The 16,527-nt window shown below is 40.4% G+C and overlaps 2 protein-coding genes across 22 annotated transcripts in view; both read left to right on the top strand.

Annotated features, from left to right (window-relative positions):
- The window catches only part of NDUFC1 (NADH:ubiquinone oxidoreductase subunit C1), an 829,703-nt gene that overhangs the window by 559,649 nt on the left and 253,527 nt on the right, over positions 1–16,527 (top strand). The window lies entirely within an intron of this gene.
- The window catches only part of SETD7 (SET domain containing 7, histone lysine methyltransferase), a 54,556-nt gene that overhangs the window by 6,683 nt on the left and 31,346 nt on the right, over positions 1–16,527 (top strand). For all 7 annotated transcript variants that reach the window (XR_007725660.1, XR_007725662.1, XR_007725661.1 and 4 more), the window contains one exon: positions 5,402–5,531. Coding sequence is in view for 4 of the 7 variants with exons in the window: in XM_050790245.1 (XP_050646202.1) it covers positions 5,402–5,531 (130 nt within the window). In the remaining 3 variants the exon portion in view is untranslated. The remainder of the gene's footprint in view (positions 1–5,401; positions 5,532–16,527) is intronic.

The following is a 16,527-nucleotide window of genomic DNA, read 5'->3' on the forward strand; positions in this document are numbered from 1 at the left end:
AAAAATAAAATTATCCAAACTTGCATATGTAACCCCGAATCGAAAATAAAAGTTGAAATAATTTTTTGAAAAACCTAAAAAAATAAAAAAAATTTTAAAATGTCAAGCTATGTTTTTAAGAGTCAGTGATTGAATGCATCACAAGGAGGGCATGTTCTTTGCATTAAACAGAATAAGCTTGCCTTTTATTATTGTTGTTTTTTGTTTTTCAATTTATGTATGTATTTATTTAATGAGATGGGGTCTCACTGTATTGCCCAGACTGGTCTCCTGGGCTCAAGAGATCCACCTTGGCTTCCCAAAGTGCTGGGATTACAGACATGAACCACCGCGCCCCAGCCTATTATTGTTGGTTTTTTAAAGCAATGTTCTAGTCTACAAAACCAACGGTATGTGTGTAGGGTCTCTGGTTCTAAAGGAATTACTCGCACACCACTCTCAGATCTCTTGTGAGTAAGCCTGAGACATTAAGCAGCTGGGTGTCTGATCCAGAGGGAATTTACTTTGCTGAGATTGAGATGTACACTGCTGCTTAGAATATAGGCCTGACTCTTATCAGATTCAGGAAGAAGCTCCCTCAGAAGTAACTAGAGGGGAAAATTGTAACTTTCTATCTGTTCAATAGATAATAATCATAGAACAAAGTGAAAAAGTAGACTTGTGAACTGATACTTTTTTTCCTTTCTCTAACTTCTGTAAATATTTAAAATCATGCTACAGACAGATAACACAGAACATTAGCTTGGGCAACCTTATAAACACAGAGCAGTCATTCAAGTTAATTTTCCCTGTTGCTTGGGACTGGTATTCAGCCTGTGTTCAGTGGGAACTCGCCTGGAAGGCTGTTGGCTGACTTGGCGCATTTTACAAATTGACCTCATGCAGAGCAAGGAGGACTAGTGTTTCCCTTCAAGTTAGATAACACTTGGAAGAGATAAGACTTTGCAACCGGGATATGCTGTTGGAAATCTGGTGGTTGAATGATCTTCACCACAAATCCTTCTTCCACTTCCCTGCCGGGGACCTGGGGGTTCCTACCTTTTCAGAGGTACCTTCTTACCATCACCAAGGAAGAGTGTGTTCAACTAGTTTGCCAGTGTCTAGAATGGCAATTAAAGGATTTGGAGAAGGGGATTTCAGTATTCATCAGCACACTCAAAGTGGTGATGTCTCTTGGGCAAGTCTTTTTTTTTTTTTTTTTTTTTTTTTTTGAGACGGAGTCTCGCTCTGTCGCCCAGGCTGGAGTGCAGTGGCGGGATCTCAGCTCACTGCAAGCTCCGCCTCCTGGGTTCACGCCATTCTCCTGCCTCAGCCTCCTGAGTAGCTGGGACTACAGGCCCGCCACCTCACCTGGCTAGTTTTTTGTATTTTTTAGTAGAGACGGGGTTTCACCGTGTTAGCCGGGATGGTCTCGATCTCCTGACCTTGCGATCCGCCCGTCTTGGCCTCCCAAAGTGCTGGGATTACAGGCTTGAGCCACCGCGCCCGGCACTTGGGCAAGTCTTATAAAGCATTGGTGTCTTTATCTGTAAGATGAGAATATGGGAGACTGTTTTGAGGCTTGCATTTGATAACAGGAAAGCATATTACCCAATGCCAGATCATAGTAGATTCATACACTTTTTATCCTCCTCTGTTTATCAGAACCTGTGCATTTTAAATTGACTTACTGACATGACAAAATATTGTCCAAATATTATGTGATCTTACTGGCATTTGAAAAAGAGTTATGTCAGACTCTGTTCTAGCACTAATGTTGAAAGAAGATGTAAGAGCACTGCAGCCCAGTCTCTTCTCTTTCTCATGGAAAGTCTCTGTTATTGTTTTGGTTGTGGCTGCTGTTTTAGATATAAAGTTCTACTGCTAGGAAAACTACTCCAGGATGCTAAATATTCAGAGTGGAAGTCTTGAATGATCACAACCCTTAATCTCTAGTTCCTTTAATTGATCACACCCTAAGGATGTAAAGAAAACAAAACAAACCAGGAAGGGGCTCCTGCTGTCATCTAATAGATTTCAGAACTGTCTCACAACCAGCAATCTAAAAGCCTTTAGAATGACAGGGAGAGGTCGTACGTCCAAGCACCTCCTTAATGTGCAAGGTCACCAGAGTAATGGCCATCATTTGGTAGCTCTCCCCTGTCCTTGTCTCTCCCAAGAGATTAAGATGGTGATAGGGCTCCTCTTCATTTGCCTGTTGAAAGGCATTGAGGCCAGGTGTGGTGGCTCTTGCCTGTAATCCCAGCACCCAAAGTGGGTGGATCACTTGAGCTCAGGAGTTTGAGACCAGCCTGGGCAACACAGTGAGACCCTGTCTCTATAAAAAAATTTTTTAATTAGCCATTTGCGAGGCTGAGGCGGGTGGATCACCTGAGGTCAGAAGTTTGAGACCAGCCTGGCCAACATAGTGAAACCTCGTCTCTACTAAAAATACAAAAAAATTAGCTGGGCATGGTGGCAGGTGCCTGTAATCCCAGCTACTAGGGAGGCTGAGGCAGGACAATTGCTAGCACCTGGGAGGCGGAGGTTGCAGTGAGCCAAGATGGCACCATTGCACTCCAGCCTGGGCAAAAAGAGTGAAACTCTGTCTCAAAAAAAAAAAAAAAAAATTAGCCGGTTGTGGTGATGTCTACCTAAAGTCCCAGCTACATGGAAGGCTGAGGCAGAAGGATCACTTGAGCCTACAAGTTTGAGGTTACAGAAAGCTATGGTCTCATCACTGCACTCCAGCCTAAGTAACAGAGTGAGACCCTGTCTCTGAAAAACAAAGGAAAGAGGAAGAGAAAGAGGGAAGGAGGGAGTGAGGTAAGAAAGGAAGAAAAGGAGGGAAGGAGGGAGGGAGGCAAGGAAGAAGGAAGGAAGGAGGGAGGGAGGGAGGGAAGGAAGGAAGGAAGGAAGGAAGGAAGGAAGGAAGGAAGGAAGGAAGGAAGGAAGGAAGGAAGGATTCTTCATGGAGTGGAGTTGACATTTTTGTTGTCGTCTCAACTGGGATCAGTACTATCCTCCAAGGGCTTGTAGTATGTTATATGACACTTTCAATTTTCCCTAATATCTAAATTCCATTGCTGAGGGTGAACCTTCAGTGTTTTATTCAGAAATAGGACAGGGCTGAAGGAAGGTAGAAATTAATTATATTGGAAACTTTTTCCTTAGTGTTCAGATTTATGGTAATTCTCTCAATCTAAAGTGGAATAACAAATTTTATCAAACATAAGCTTTTAAAACTCTGAAATATGTGAACTGTTTTCTATGATGAAAGCATTTTCAATAAGTTAATAAATGCTCTAGTATGAGGCTAAACTGATTATTTGGATATTAATACCTAAATCAAAAGTAGGACACTGAATTTATATGCCTAAATTTAACTTGATTGCAACAACATTTCACTAAAAAAAAGCTCTTAGCAATACACTGAGTGGCTTTTTTTAATGAAAAGAGAAAAGTAAATTTACTTTATTTCAATGAGAGAAATGGCATCAGATATTTAGAAAGTAATTGTCCAAGTGATTTCATATGACTCAAATGTCATTGAATTTATGTCATGTACAGTTCGTTTTTGAGCGAGAGGAAAGCAATTATGGCCTAGTTCCATTCTGACCATTAATTTCCTGGTCCTTTCCTCTTTTGTGTTAAAAGGAAGGGATCCATACTGATTATGATTTATTTAAGTAGATGTGTCTTATTGTAAGATGTTCTTGGTAACCCATTATATACAGAGTCAGATGTAGCAATAAAACACTGTATTTGTTTGCAGCTATTTTGTTTATGTAATTAATAATACAAATAAAAAGCATATTTATTCTTTTTGTTGTTGTTGTTGAGATGGAGTTTCGCTCTTGTTGCCGAGGCTGGAGTGCAGTGGCACAATCTTGGCTCACTGCAACCTCTGCTTCCTGGGTTCAAGCGATTATCCTGCCTCAGCCTCCTGAGTAGCTGGGATTACAGACGACTGCCACCATGCCTGGCTGATTTTTTGTATTTTTAGTAGAGATGGGGTTTCACTGTGTTGGCCAGGCTGGTCTCAAACTCCGGACCTCAGGTAATCCACCTGCCTCAGCCTCCCAAAGTGCTGGGATTATAGGCGTGAGCCACCACAGCCGGCCGCATATTTATTCTTTATGAGAGTGTGTACTTACCATCTTTTCCAAGGGCTAATATTGCTTTATCATGTTAGAATAAATTATTTTAGGAGACTAAATATTTCATTGTGATAGTATGGTTTGTGTTTCCTTTTATGTCTGTGAGCCATCTGGAAGCTACATTTCAATGTTTAATGTCCCTGCATTAGACACAGTGTTTAATGTTTTCATGCCTTTTCTCTCCATGGCCCAGGTTGTTACCCCAAGAAAAAGCCAGTAGAATAACTACTGCCTTCATTTTCACCCACCTCTGCAAAATCAGCTCACCAGAATGATTGGGAAGACACCAATAAGGTGATTCCTGGGTTTTGTAAAACGTGTAGATAGTAATAAAAAGTGTAAACATTGACTGTAAATGTCAATATTAAACTATACCAATCTTTGACCTAGGAAGAACCAGTGACTTAAAGGTCCATGTAATAACTTCTGCTGATAATCACAATCATTGCTTAAATGACCATGTGTATACTCTGGCTCCATTTAAAATACAAGCCCTCTGACACACAATGGTGGAAGGTATATGATAAGGTTATTACTAAACATTCAAAGCTGAAGATTTTGTAAAGTAAAGCAGTAGGTTTAAGGTTAAGCTCAAGTTTAAGGTGAGAAGGACTCCAGGTTTCTGTGTTTGTACAATGAGCTGTATAACTCTTAGGGCAGTTTTAAAGATATGACTGTGTCCTTCGTGTGAATATAACAATAGCAGTGAGATTTTCAGACTGGCTAGCAGTCCTCCACATCATATTATAGAATGATATATAAAATCATATTGCATACTTAATGTTCTAGAATTAGATAATTTATTCCAATGACTGCGTATGTGGCAATTGACTATAAAACAGTGGAATCTCAACCATACTTCAGTTAAGCATGAGAGATTGGAGGTATCAATTCCAAATATGAGGACTCTCTGGAGAGTACTTGGTAAATTGTGACATGCCCTGCAGAGGATATTACTGATAATGACTCTCAGTTCCAGGTAAAAAGCAAGCTTATTTAAAATTCATATTCTGGAATGTGTCTAAGTCTGTTCTGGACCTATCAGTTCACAAAGTGTACGTAACAATCAGTTTGGTACTGCTGGTGCCGATGAGGTGAGAAACCTTTGCACGCTGACTGTCCTTTCGTGCCAGGGAGGGGACCCTTTGGCAGCTGGAGGAGAGTTGGGCAGGGGACTTGTCTTGCAGCATGTGAATGCTTAGACGTCAGATGGGAGGAGCACTGACGATGTTAAAGTTTGCCTTGTGGTTCCCTTTCTCCAGGACACCTGGATGACGACGGATTACCACACGGGTTCTGCACAGTCACCTACTCCTCCACAGACAGATTTGAGGGGAACTTTGTTCATGGAGAAAAGAACGGACGGGGGAAGTTCTTCTTCTTTGATGGCAGGTAGCACTCACAGTTTTATTTTGTTCTTTGGGGGTACTGAATTATTTTATGTTAAGGAATAATACAAATGAAAGAATTCAAGTGGAAGTTTTTCTACAATTTATACAATGGGTAAAATTAACCCCTACCTGTAGGCACTGCTTTGGTGACTGGGGACGTCACCCTGTGGTTATGGGGAAGCCAACCTAAGGCTTAGCTCTTGTCATCACTGTCTCCCAGACTGTGCTTGGCCAGAAGATACCAGATTCAGGGGCCCCCATCTTGCATAAGTAGGTTACATGGTCACCCAATTCTTTGATGGATTTCACTTCATCATTCCAGCAGCGCATCTCCCTGAAGTCACACAAGTGGGGATCGTTTTTGTCAGTGGCCAGTTTGCACAGTTCCAGTAGAGTCAGATTCTTGCTTTTTTCCAAGGGTCACACACACTCCATTGCGTTCAGCACACTCTGCCAGATGTCACAGTCTGGCATCTTAGTACCCTGAAGGAAGATTCTGCCACCTTGTTGGTTCTGCCACCTTGTTGGTTCTTCTGCTTCATCGGTTTCTCAGCTTGTTGCCTCTCCTCATGAGATTGATGAAAAAATGCTTGGCAAAGTTCTTCAAAGCCACATCATTGCAGTCCCAGTAATAAGACATAAACAGGTACACACAGGAGGGCAACTTTCTAGACTTCGGTTTTTTAAATGCCTGTCTTTGGGATAATTGATCTTTTTGTGTGATAATTTAATACTATTGTCAGAACTATGATTTTCCACAGTGTACCTCTAGTTAAAGTATTGTTCAGAGCAGGATTTCTTTTATTTTACTCTCATCCCCTGTCTGAGGACGCTGAGAGGCAGAGGCTCCTTACTCGCTGGTGACAGATAGGAATGACTATAGGACATTTTTCTTTCAAGAAGAGATGGGGTTGCCCTGGCCCAGCTTCCCAACAATGACTTTTAGGCCCTGTCAGCTTCAGGAGCAGAGAGTGACCATGTGAATTTCTCAAGCATTTAGTAGAATTCAGAGCCGCAAAAGGGCCAGCTATTTTCAGACCCGTTGATTGGGTAAAATGGAAACAGACTTCACCAAAGCAGGTTATAGGATTCTGTGGGATACCACACCACTTACTAAACTCCTGACATTGGTAATAGGCCAAAGCTTCCTTTGGGAAAGAAAATGTCTAAGCTGACAACTGAAGGGTGATGGCAGGAACTGGTAAGTGATCCAGAATCGCTTTTCTGTAGGCGAAGTGGGTTGTTTTAAAGGGGGTAACATTACTTAGGCTTTCGATGATCTGATGCAATGAGGGGTAAAAAAAGCAAAAAACCCCTCTGCATAACTTTTGTAAAATTGCATTTTAATTATAATTCCAACCTTCATTTTCCCATTGCCCCCAACCCCACCTTTTTGTAAAGCAGGGTTTTGCTTACAAACTGTAAATTTTAAATGGTCAGATATTTTACTTCCTTTCTTTTGGGTGGATACTTGAGTGCCATAGAGGCTCCTTTCAATATGTTGGTATGGGCCTGGGCATGTTGGCTCACGTCTCTAATCTCAGCACTTTGGGAGGCTGAGGTAGGAGGATTGTTTTAGCCCAGGAATTTGAGAACTGACCAGGACAACATAGTGAGACCCTGTCTCTGCCACCAGGTGTAGAGACCCTGGGACCTGTGGTCCCAGCTGCTGGGGAGGCTGAGGCAGGAAGATTTGTTGAGCACTCCAGCCTGGGTGACAGAGCAAGACCCTGTTTCCAAAAAAAAAAAGTTGGTATCAGTGCTTTTCTCTCCTATGACTTCTTTTTTTTTTTTTTTTTTTTTTTTGAGACGGAGTCTCGCTCTGTCACCCAGGCTGGAGTGCAGTGGCGCGATCTCGGCTCACTGCAAGCTCCGCCTCCCGGGTTCACGCCATTCTCCTGCCTCAGCCTCCCGAGTAGCTGGGACTGCAGGCGCCCACAACCGCGCCCGGCTAATTTTTTGTATTTTTAGTAGAGACGGGGTTTCACCGTGGTCTCGATCTCCTGACCTTGTGATCCGCCCGCCTCGGCCTCCCAAAGTGCTGGGATTACAGGCGTGAGCCACCGCGCCCGGCCCCTATGACTTCTTTAACCTATCCAGAGGGAAACTTTTCCTGCCCCATTTCCACTGCAATTTTTTATAGCTCTTTTTTCTGAAAAGTGTCACTTTTAACCTGATTCTGCAAATTTTTTTATTCATTCAACAAGTACATATTTATGTAAATGTCTCTTTCATCTCCAAGGACAGAGGTTTCCTTGAGGGCAGAATCTGTGTCTATTACATCTTTTATGCTTCATAGCACTTTCTCTTAATTTGATGCTAAAGAGAAGTCCTTCCTAAGTGAGAGTGGGAGCTGAAAGAGAGGGTAGAATTCACCCAGAACACCCCCCACCCGCCATGCAAACACACACACACACACACACACTTTAAATCTGATAGTTTGATGATGATCGCCAGTAACTGATTGACTCTTTGGGAAAACAGTCCAGCAGATTTGTCTGAATTTGGTGTTGGTTACCTGCTTGCTTTATGGGGCAAATACTCAGAGTACTGATGGGCTAGACTAAACTTCTGAACCAGTGTGCCGAGAATGAGCTACTTGTTAGCTTCAAGATGCTGAGCCCCTCAGCCCTAGGGTAAGATAGCCAAGTGGGGCCTGAGACTTCCTGAGCACCTGTCTTCTCATGTCCGGCTAGTAAATTCTAGCCCCAAACAGCTTCATCCGCTTAACCTAGTGTGTCAGACAAATGCATTAATTTGCAAGTGTGTCATGATATGAACAAGCTGAAGCACCAGGCCAAGTTGCAGCACTAGCCCAGTTACTATCTATAGGCTAGAAATACATTAAATGATTTTTTTTTTCCTTTTGAGGCACTAATTCACTATTTTTTTTTTTTTGAGATCAGTTCTCACTCCGTTACCCAGGCTGGAGTGCAGTGCCATGATCATGGCTCACTGCAGCCTCAACCTCCCTGGACTCAGGTGATCCTCCCACCTCAGCTTCCTGAGTAGCTGTGACTGCAGGTGCGTGCCACCACGCCAGGCTAATTTGTTTTGTATTTTTTATAGAGATGGGGTTTTGCCATGTTGCCCAGCTAGTCTCAAATTCCTGAGCTCAAGTGATCCACCCGCGTCAGCCTCTCAAGTGCTGGGGTCACAGGCCTGAGCCATTGCGCCCAGCCTAACCAGTTCACTAATTTTTTTTTTTTTTTTTTTTGAGACAGAGTCTCGCTGTCTTGCCCAGGCTGGAGTACAGTGGTGCGATCTCGGCTCACTGCGAGCTCCGCCTCCTGGGTTCTCGCCATTCTCCTGCCTCAGCCTCCTGAGTAGCTGGGACTACAGGTGCCCGCCACCATGCCCAGCTAATTTTTTTTCTTTTTTTTTTTTGTATTGTTTTTGGTAGAGATGGTTTCACCTTGTTAGCCAGGATGGTCTCGATCTCGATCTCCTCACCTCGTGATCCACCCGCCTCAGCCTCCCAAAGTGCTGGGATTACGGGCGTGAGCCACCGCGCCTGCCCAATTCACTAATTTTTATATCTACCACTCAAACACCTGTGGAGATGTTGATTAAATAGAATCAAGGAAAAATAGTGTTAGTGAGGACCTCAAGAGATTATCTTGGTTATCTTCAGGTAGATGAGAGTTAATACCTTAAGGGGAAAATGTCAGTATTATTGGTTTTATTACACATGATGTAACAATGTGGTGACAGGATCTCAAAAGGTTGTCGTCATCTTCTTAAACCCAAATACTGATCACGTTACCAGACATCTGCTAAAAGGATTTGCTGTAAAAATTAGTAAGAGAGTCTTACAACTGAAAAAAAGGCCAACAATCTACCAGGGTTTTCTAAGGCAGATGTGGGATTTGATTATGGATAAGTCAGTTGTTTCTACATGAAGTAGTTATTATTATATTTGTCTATTAGTTTTTCTCCCTGTTCCCACCCCCGGCTTTTAGGGCCTGATGTGTTGGGTAAAATTAAGTGGGAATGCTTTGCCTTTATTGTCAGTCATCAACCTTTGGTCTGGAAAAATTCCTTAAAAGAGGCTGGTATTAGGTTTTGAAATAAGCGAGGAGACAAAAGCTTTGGATTGAAGAAAGTTGTTGAAACCTGTTATGCTGGTTTATGTCCCATCAAAGAGTTTGTCTGCAATTGTGGGAACCTATGTTTGGAAAGAGACAAGGAAAATCACAGTGTAGTAACAGAAGACTTGGCCTAAGTATTCTAATCTTATATGAAAACTGAACCCCAGTATATGATTTATGAGAAGTATCCAAACAAATATAAACATATCCAGAAAATTCTAGAATCAGTGTTTCCCTTGACATCGAATGAGATAAATCTGAATAAGAATTTCAGATATCCAGATAACCAGGCAAAATGGCCCTGTGAAATTTTAAAACCAAATTTGTAAATAGAAGCAGAATATTTTATTTTGTTTTTAAATTGCAAACATAACAAATGCTTAGTGGAATAAAAAAAACTTCAAATTCAGAAATGTAAAAAGTGAAAGTGCTCCCCCTCTTTTTTTAACCCCAACCTATGCCATAGAAGTAATTACTATTGGCAGAGAATTTGTGCTTCTTAACTAAATATATTCAAGGTAAAATATAGAAATAGCTATTTTTAAAGTTTTATTTTAATTGACATGTAATTGTCCATTTTTCTGGGGTAAAGTGTGATGTTTTGATACATAAATACATTGTGTAATGATCAATCAGGGCAATTAGCATATCTATCACCTCAAAGATTCATCATTTCCTTGTGGTGAGAACATTCAAAATCCCCTCTTCTAGCTATTTTGAAGTATACAATATATTATTATTGACTGTAGTCACCCTATTATGTAATAGAACACCAGAACTTATTCCTGCTATCTAACTGTAACTTTGTACCTGTTGACCAACCTCTCCCCGTCCTTCCCTCCTGCCTTCTTTTCCCCAGCCTCTGTTAACCACTGTTCTATTCTCTACTTCTGTAAGATCAGCTTTTTCAGATTCCCCACATGCAAGTGAGATCATGCAGTATTTGTCCTTTTGTGCTTGGCTTATTTCACTTTACATGATGTCCTCTAGGATCATTCACATTGTCACAAACGACAGGATTTTGTTTTGTTTTTATGCTGAATAGTATACCATTGTGTACGTGTATACCACATTTTCTTTATCCATTCATCCATTAATGGAAACTTGGGTTGATTTCATATTTTGGCTGTTGTGAACAGTGCAATAAACATGAAAGTGCAGATACCTCTTCAACATACAGAAGAAATAGCTATTTATTTCTAAATCAGTTTAAATAGCCAAAATGTACATTGTTTACCTGTTCACAACTGTCTCAGATTCAGAATGTTTGCTAGTTTTGAGATCATAATACTTACTCTTCTCTTCGTTATATGACAAAATGTGGAACAGAAAAGCTAAGTTACTACAACCAGCTTATTAAGTCAGAAACCTAAAATCAGAATACTCATGCTTTACCAATGGTTTGCCCTACAAATAAGGAATGAATGAGAACATACCCTTGTTTTTAAAATTGTTTTTTAAGCAGCTATTGTGTCCATTCCCACCTCCTCTGTTAAAAGGAAAGAAGAAAATTATCCTGAGATTCAGTAACTGGGACTTCTTTACATCCACTCTGGTCCTGAGATAAAGGAATTTATGCAGCGTGGTGACAGGAATCTTGAGGCTTTGTTGGTGTGGATCTGGAGTCTGTCTGGCACTGGTGGATTTGCTGGAGTACCATGGGATGTGATGAAAACGTGTAGTGTTCAAAATATTTTGATACACACATCTCTAATTTTTATACTAATCTTCGACTCTGGATGTTTATTTTCATGTATCTTTCCTAATTGTTCTTATTTTGACCATGATTTATGAACCTAAAGGCAAGACTTTTCCCAATCCTAGAATGGTAACAAGAAAGAGATATTTCTTCAGACTGGCTTTGCGGGGGCTGCGGAATACTAGGGTCCTGTGGTTTTTAGCCTAATTATGAAGTGGAGATTAGGTAATTCATTCAGCTTTATTTGTTTATGTTGTTGATGCCTCTCCTTCACATGCCAATTAGATGTTAAAAGGATTTACTACTCCATGGCTTCTTTCTCCTGTGCCCAAGTCCTTTTCTGATGTTGTTTGGCTACATTTGCCAAGAGGGCTCCTTGTAATTTATCACTGGCCAAATAACCTAAGCAAGGTCACCCATCTCATGAGCCACTGAGAAAGGATGGCATTCTCCAGGTGTCAAGTCTATGCAGGATTTCTTGTGTTTAGTTTTCAGAAAGTGCTTGATCACAATTCAGAGAAATTAGAGTTGGATCGGACTTCTGAAGTCATGCATTCCAACCTCCCACACGAGGCAAAAGTTTCTTTTGTGTTCCTGACCATCCTCTAGCTTTTGTTGGAACCAGCCCCAGCGAATATATTCATCTGTATTCCAACAAACAGTTCTGATTGAGGAAAAAAAATTTTGTGACATGCAAGAAGAGAGTGCAAATGAAATGGATAACATTGAATAACAACAACAGTGCAAATGAAATGGATAACATTGAATAACTACCATGTCTTCAACACTGGACACATGGTCTTGATAACAATCTAGGAGGCGGGTTTTATAATCCCATTTGACATACGAAGAAACTAAGGCGCAGAGTGGCTAAATAACTTGCCCCAGGTGACCTAGTTAAAAATGATTGGAGCGGAGACTGACACCAAGGCGAATTCAGTTCTAGAGCCAGCCCTCTCTTTCACTATATCTGCTACCATCTTCCAACTTGAAGCAGGGAAATAGCTGTGGGCCTGACTGCCTTTCTTCCATTCTTTAATTTTCCTTGAAGTTACTCATCAGCCATAGTTGTGAAATGTTACAAAGAGTCCTGGAGTGAATTCAGTTATGTTCTTGTGGGGGCCTTAACAACTTGGGAGGAGCTTGGAAGATTGACAGAAAGTTTTCCTGAGGAATCAATTCCGAAGAATTCTGTTCTAGCTATTTGGCCCCCCTGAACTTCTGTTTTCTTAATTTGCAAAATGTAGATAATTATAGCTGCTTTTCAGGATTGTTGTGATTGAATGAGAAAACCTGTAAAGACCCTTAAAGTGTAGGACACTTAGAAGGTGCTCAGGGGAAAGGATGGATTATTATTTTATCATTGTTGTTGTTACTATTATTATTAATAATTATTAGGAGAGTGTCTTAGTCAGTTTGGGCTGCTATAACAAATTCCATAGACTGGGTGGCTTAGACAACAGAAATTTATTTCTCACAGTTCTGGAGGCTGGACTTTCACAGTTCTGTACTTCCCAAGGCCAAAATCAGGGCACCTACACTTTGTATCTGTCGAGGGCCCACTTCCTAGTTTTCAGATGTCCATCTTCTCGATATCCTCACATGGCGGAGAGTAAAGGGAGAGAAAACAAGCTTTCTGATGTCTTTTTATAAGGGCATTAATCCCATTCAAGAGGGCTCTTCCCTTGGGACCAAATCACCTCCCAAAGGCCCTGCCTCTTAATACCATTATATTGGGTGTTAGGAGTTCAACACAGGAATTTGGGGAGACACAAACATTTAGTCCGTAGCAGAAAGTTTTCTTTAGGTTTGTTTTTAGAAAGCAAAACTAAATTTCATTACTCTTCAAATATTTTACTGTTATTTTGAGGCTTTATAATAATTAGATCTATAGTAGACTCGTAGATCTTCTCTTAAAAGATTAAAAAAAAAAAAAGAAAACCTTCAAAGATAGCCAGTACATTATATTATATGGAAGCATTAGAGTTCTCCATCAAACTTGCTGTAACACGTTGGAAGAAGTTGAAGTTTCTGACTGGAAATAGTTCTAGCAGATGGGTTGGATCTCCTGTTGCTGCTCTTTGCTTAGTTTGCAGTGTTTCCAAAGATCATATATATTGTTATATAAACTAATTCATAAAATAATGTTTTCATTCTAAGGGTCACAATTCAATTTGGTTAGAGCTGGGAGTTTAAGGAGTGATGATTCATTTTTAAATTTCCTCTCGGTTATTGTATTGCTAGGTCTGACAAAAGGAAGGAAACACAGTGGAAGGAAGGGAACAGAATTTAGGCCCCAGGAGGCGGAAAGTCCAAAACCTTCTAGACCCCAGAACCATGAAGAAAAGCCAACACTGTTAAATCTCCAAGAACAGTTTTCTATATTCAAATACTAACAGGAATTTTTAATGAAAATACAGCAATATCTGAATAAAATACAGATATGTAAGTCTAGGAAATACATATATGTAAGTCTAGGAAAACAACTATAGAATTTCTCCATTTCTTTGTAAGTCAGATTTCTTAATTCAACTGATTTCTCAAAATTTAACTGCTAAGTACAAGAGGTTGGATAAAACAGGCAAAATTAGTCTATGTGCAGAAAAAGAAATTTAATTAAAATTTGTTTTAATTTCCTCAACATTTTCCAGTTGTTTGATTCAGATGATGGTACCAGAAAAATCATACAATTGTAAGACCATTTTTGTAATTTCTTAACATACTAAAGAATCTGCCAAGATGTTGAAAGGAACTTTAAATACAAGTTAAGCACGTTAAGAACATTCTGTATAGTATGATCCCATTTTTATTAAAATAACAAAAAAGGTAGGAAAATGCATGGTATAGAAATGAGGAGAGTGGCCGGGTGTGGTGGCTCACGCCTGTAATCCCAGCACTTTGGGAGGCTAAGTCGGGTGGATCACTTGAGGTCAGGAGTTCAAGACCAGGTTAGTCAACACGGTGAAAACCCATCTCTACTAAAAATGCAAAAATTAACCAGGTGTGGTGGCACACACCTGTGATCCCAGCTACTCAGGAGGCTGAGGCAAGAGAATTGCTTGAACCCAGGAGGCAGAGATTGCAGTGAGCCGAGATCGTACCACTGTATTCCAGCCTAGGCAACAGAGCAAGACTTCATCTTAAAAAAAGAAATGAAAAAAGTCTTAAATATTATATGTGAAATTGGGGAAGAGGACTGAGAATTTCTACTTTCTGCATCTTAGTACTGCTTGAGTTGCTTTTTATGTGTTTGTTTTACAGTGAACACATACTGCTTTTTTTTAGAGGCACTTATTTTTTTCCAGTCAATTGGATCACTCATAAATTATTGCAGATAGGAATTTTTCTTGCTTATTCTTTAAAAATAGATTTAATGCAGTTTTATAAATTTCTTTATCTATTTCAGTGTTTCATAACTGTTTCTTTGATGATGCTTTTTAAACCCAGTTTTTTAGTAGGAAGCTTGCCATCATACACATGAATATGCATGTTTAATAATAATAGCTGTTCTTTATTTAAGCAATCACTATGTGCCAGACCATATTCTAAGCATTTGATATGTATTAACCCATTTAACCCTTATAACAATGCTCTGAGTAGTCCAATTTACAAATGAAGAAATGAAGCATAGGAAGTTTAAGAAACTTTGCTCACGTACAGCCTATAGGCGTATCGAATTCATATAAAGAATGCTCCCTGCACTTGAATAACACTGTCATGTTCCTTCTCAATCTTCTCTTCTCAATGCAAAATGATCCTGCTTTCCATTTCTATTCTTTTGCTTAGGAATTATCAATATGAAGTTTATATGTTAGGAGAGGGATACGTGGATGCATATTTCCTAATTTGTTCCCATAAAGGGCTTACAATCTAGTTAGAGAAATAGGACACGTAAATTTAACATCAATAAAGACGTGGAGTGTTCTGTAATAGTACATGCCTAGGCTCCGATGAGTAATGTGCACGGCGGGGCTGCCAAGATCAGGATAGATTTACTTTGTAGGAAAATGAGGCTCCCTGCGGATGATGAGTAGGCTCTGTTTAAGACGGTAACCAGCAGACTTGCTCTGAAACCCAGCTCTCAATCCAGTTTCACCAAGAAACATTAGAAGGCTATTTCTATGTACCTACTTTTCAAATATGACCAGATATTAACATTTTAATGGATACAAAATAATGTCATTTTCCCATGGCTTCTTTCTTTTTTCTTTTTCTTTTCTTTCTTTTTTTTTTTTTTTTTTTTTTTTTGAGATGAAGTCTCCCTCTGTTGCCCAGGTTAGAATGCAGTGGCAAAATCTCGGTTCACTGCAACCTCTGCCTCCTGGGCTCAAGCAATTCTCGTGCCTCAGCCTTTGGAGTAGCTGGGATTACAGGTGCCTGCCACCATGCCCAGCTAATTTTTGTATTTTTAGTAGAGAGGGGGTTTCACCATGTTGGCCAGGCTAGTTTTAAACTCCTGACCTCAGGTGATCCTCCTGCCTCAGCCTCCAAAGGGCCAGGATTACAGGCATGAACCACCATGCCCGGTCTTTTTTTTTTTTTTTTGAGACAGATTCTCGCTGTCACCCAGGCTGGAGTGCAGTGGCACCATCTCCGCTCACTGCAACCTCTCCCTCTTGGGTTCAAATGATTCTTGTGCCTCACCCTTCTGAGTAGCTGGGATTACAAGCATGTGCTACCACCCCTGGCTAATTTTTGTATTTTTAGTAGAACTGGGGTTTTACCATGTTGGCCAGGCTAGTCTTAAACTCCTGGCCTCAAGCAATCCACCTGCCTTGGCTTCCCAAAGTGCTGGAATTACAGGCGTGAGCCACTGCACCCAGTGGCTTCTTTCTTTTTCGATAGAAAAATGCCAGAAATTTCAGAATAGTCATTATTAGCCCACAATTATTTTTGTTTTCAATGAAGAAAAAAGAAAAGAAAAAGAAGTCATAACTTTTTTTCCCCCTGGCTGTCCTTAAGGATTTTAAACGTTTCCTCACATATGTTTTATGGAAAGCAAGGAAAAATATAGTGTGGAAGCTAAGCTATATAAAGGTCAGTGAGTAAACTTTCAATATGAGCAGAGCTTTTTAGAGCAGGGATAAGCAAACTTTTTCTGTATGTGGTGAGAGTAAAATCGAGGCTCTGTAGGCCACATACGGTCTCTGCTGCAGCAATTCAACACTGCTCTTGTAGTATGAAAGCAGCCATAGACGATGTAGAAA

The sequence above is a fragment of the Macaca thibetana genome, chromosome 5, assembly GCF_024542745.1.
Source record: "Macaca thibetana thibetana isolate TM-01 chromosome 5, ASM2454274v1, whole genome shotgun sequence".
In the NCBI taxonomy this organism is placed as follows: domain Eukaryota; kingdom Metazoa; phylum Chordata; class Mammalia; order Primates; family Cercopithecidae; genus Macaca; species Macaca thibetana.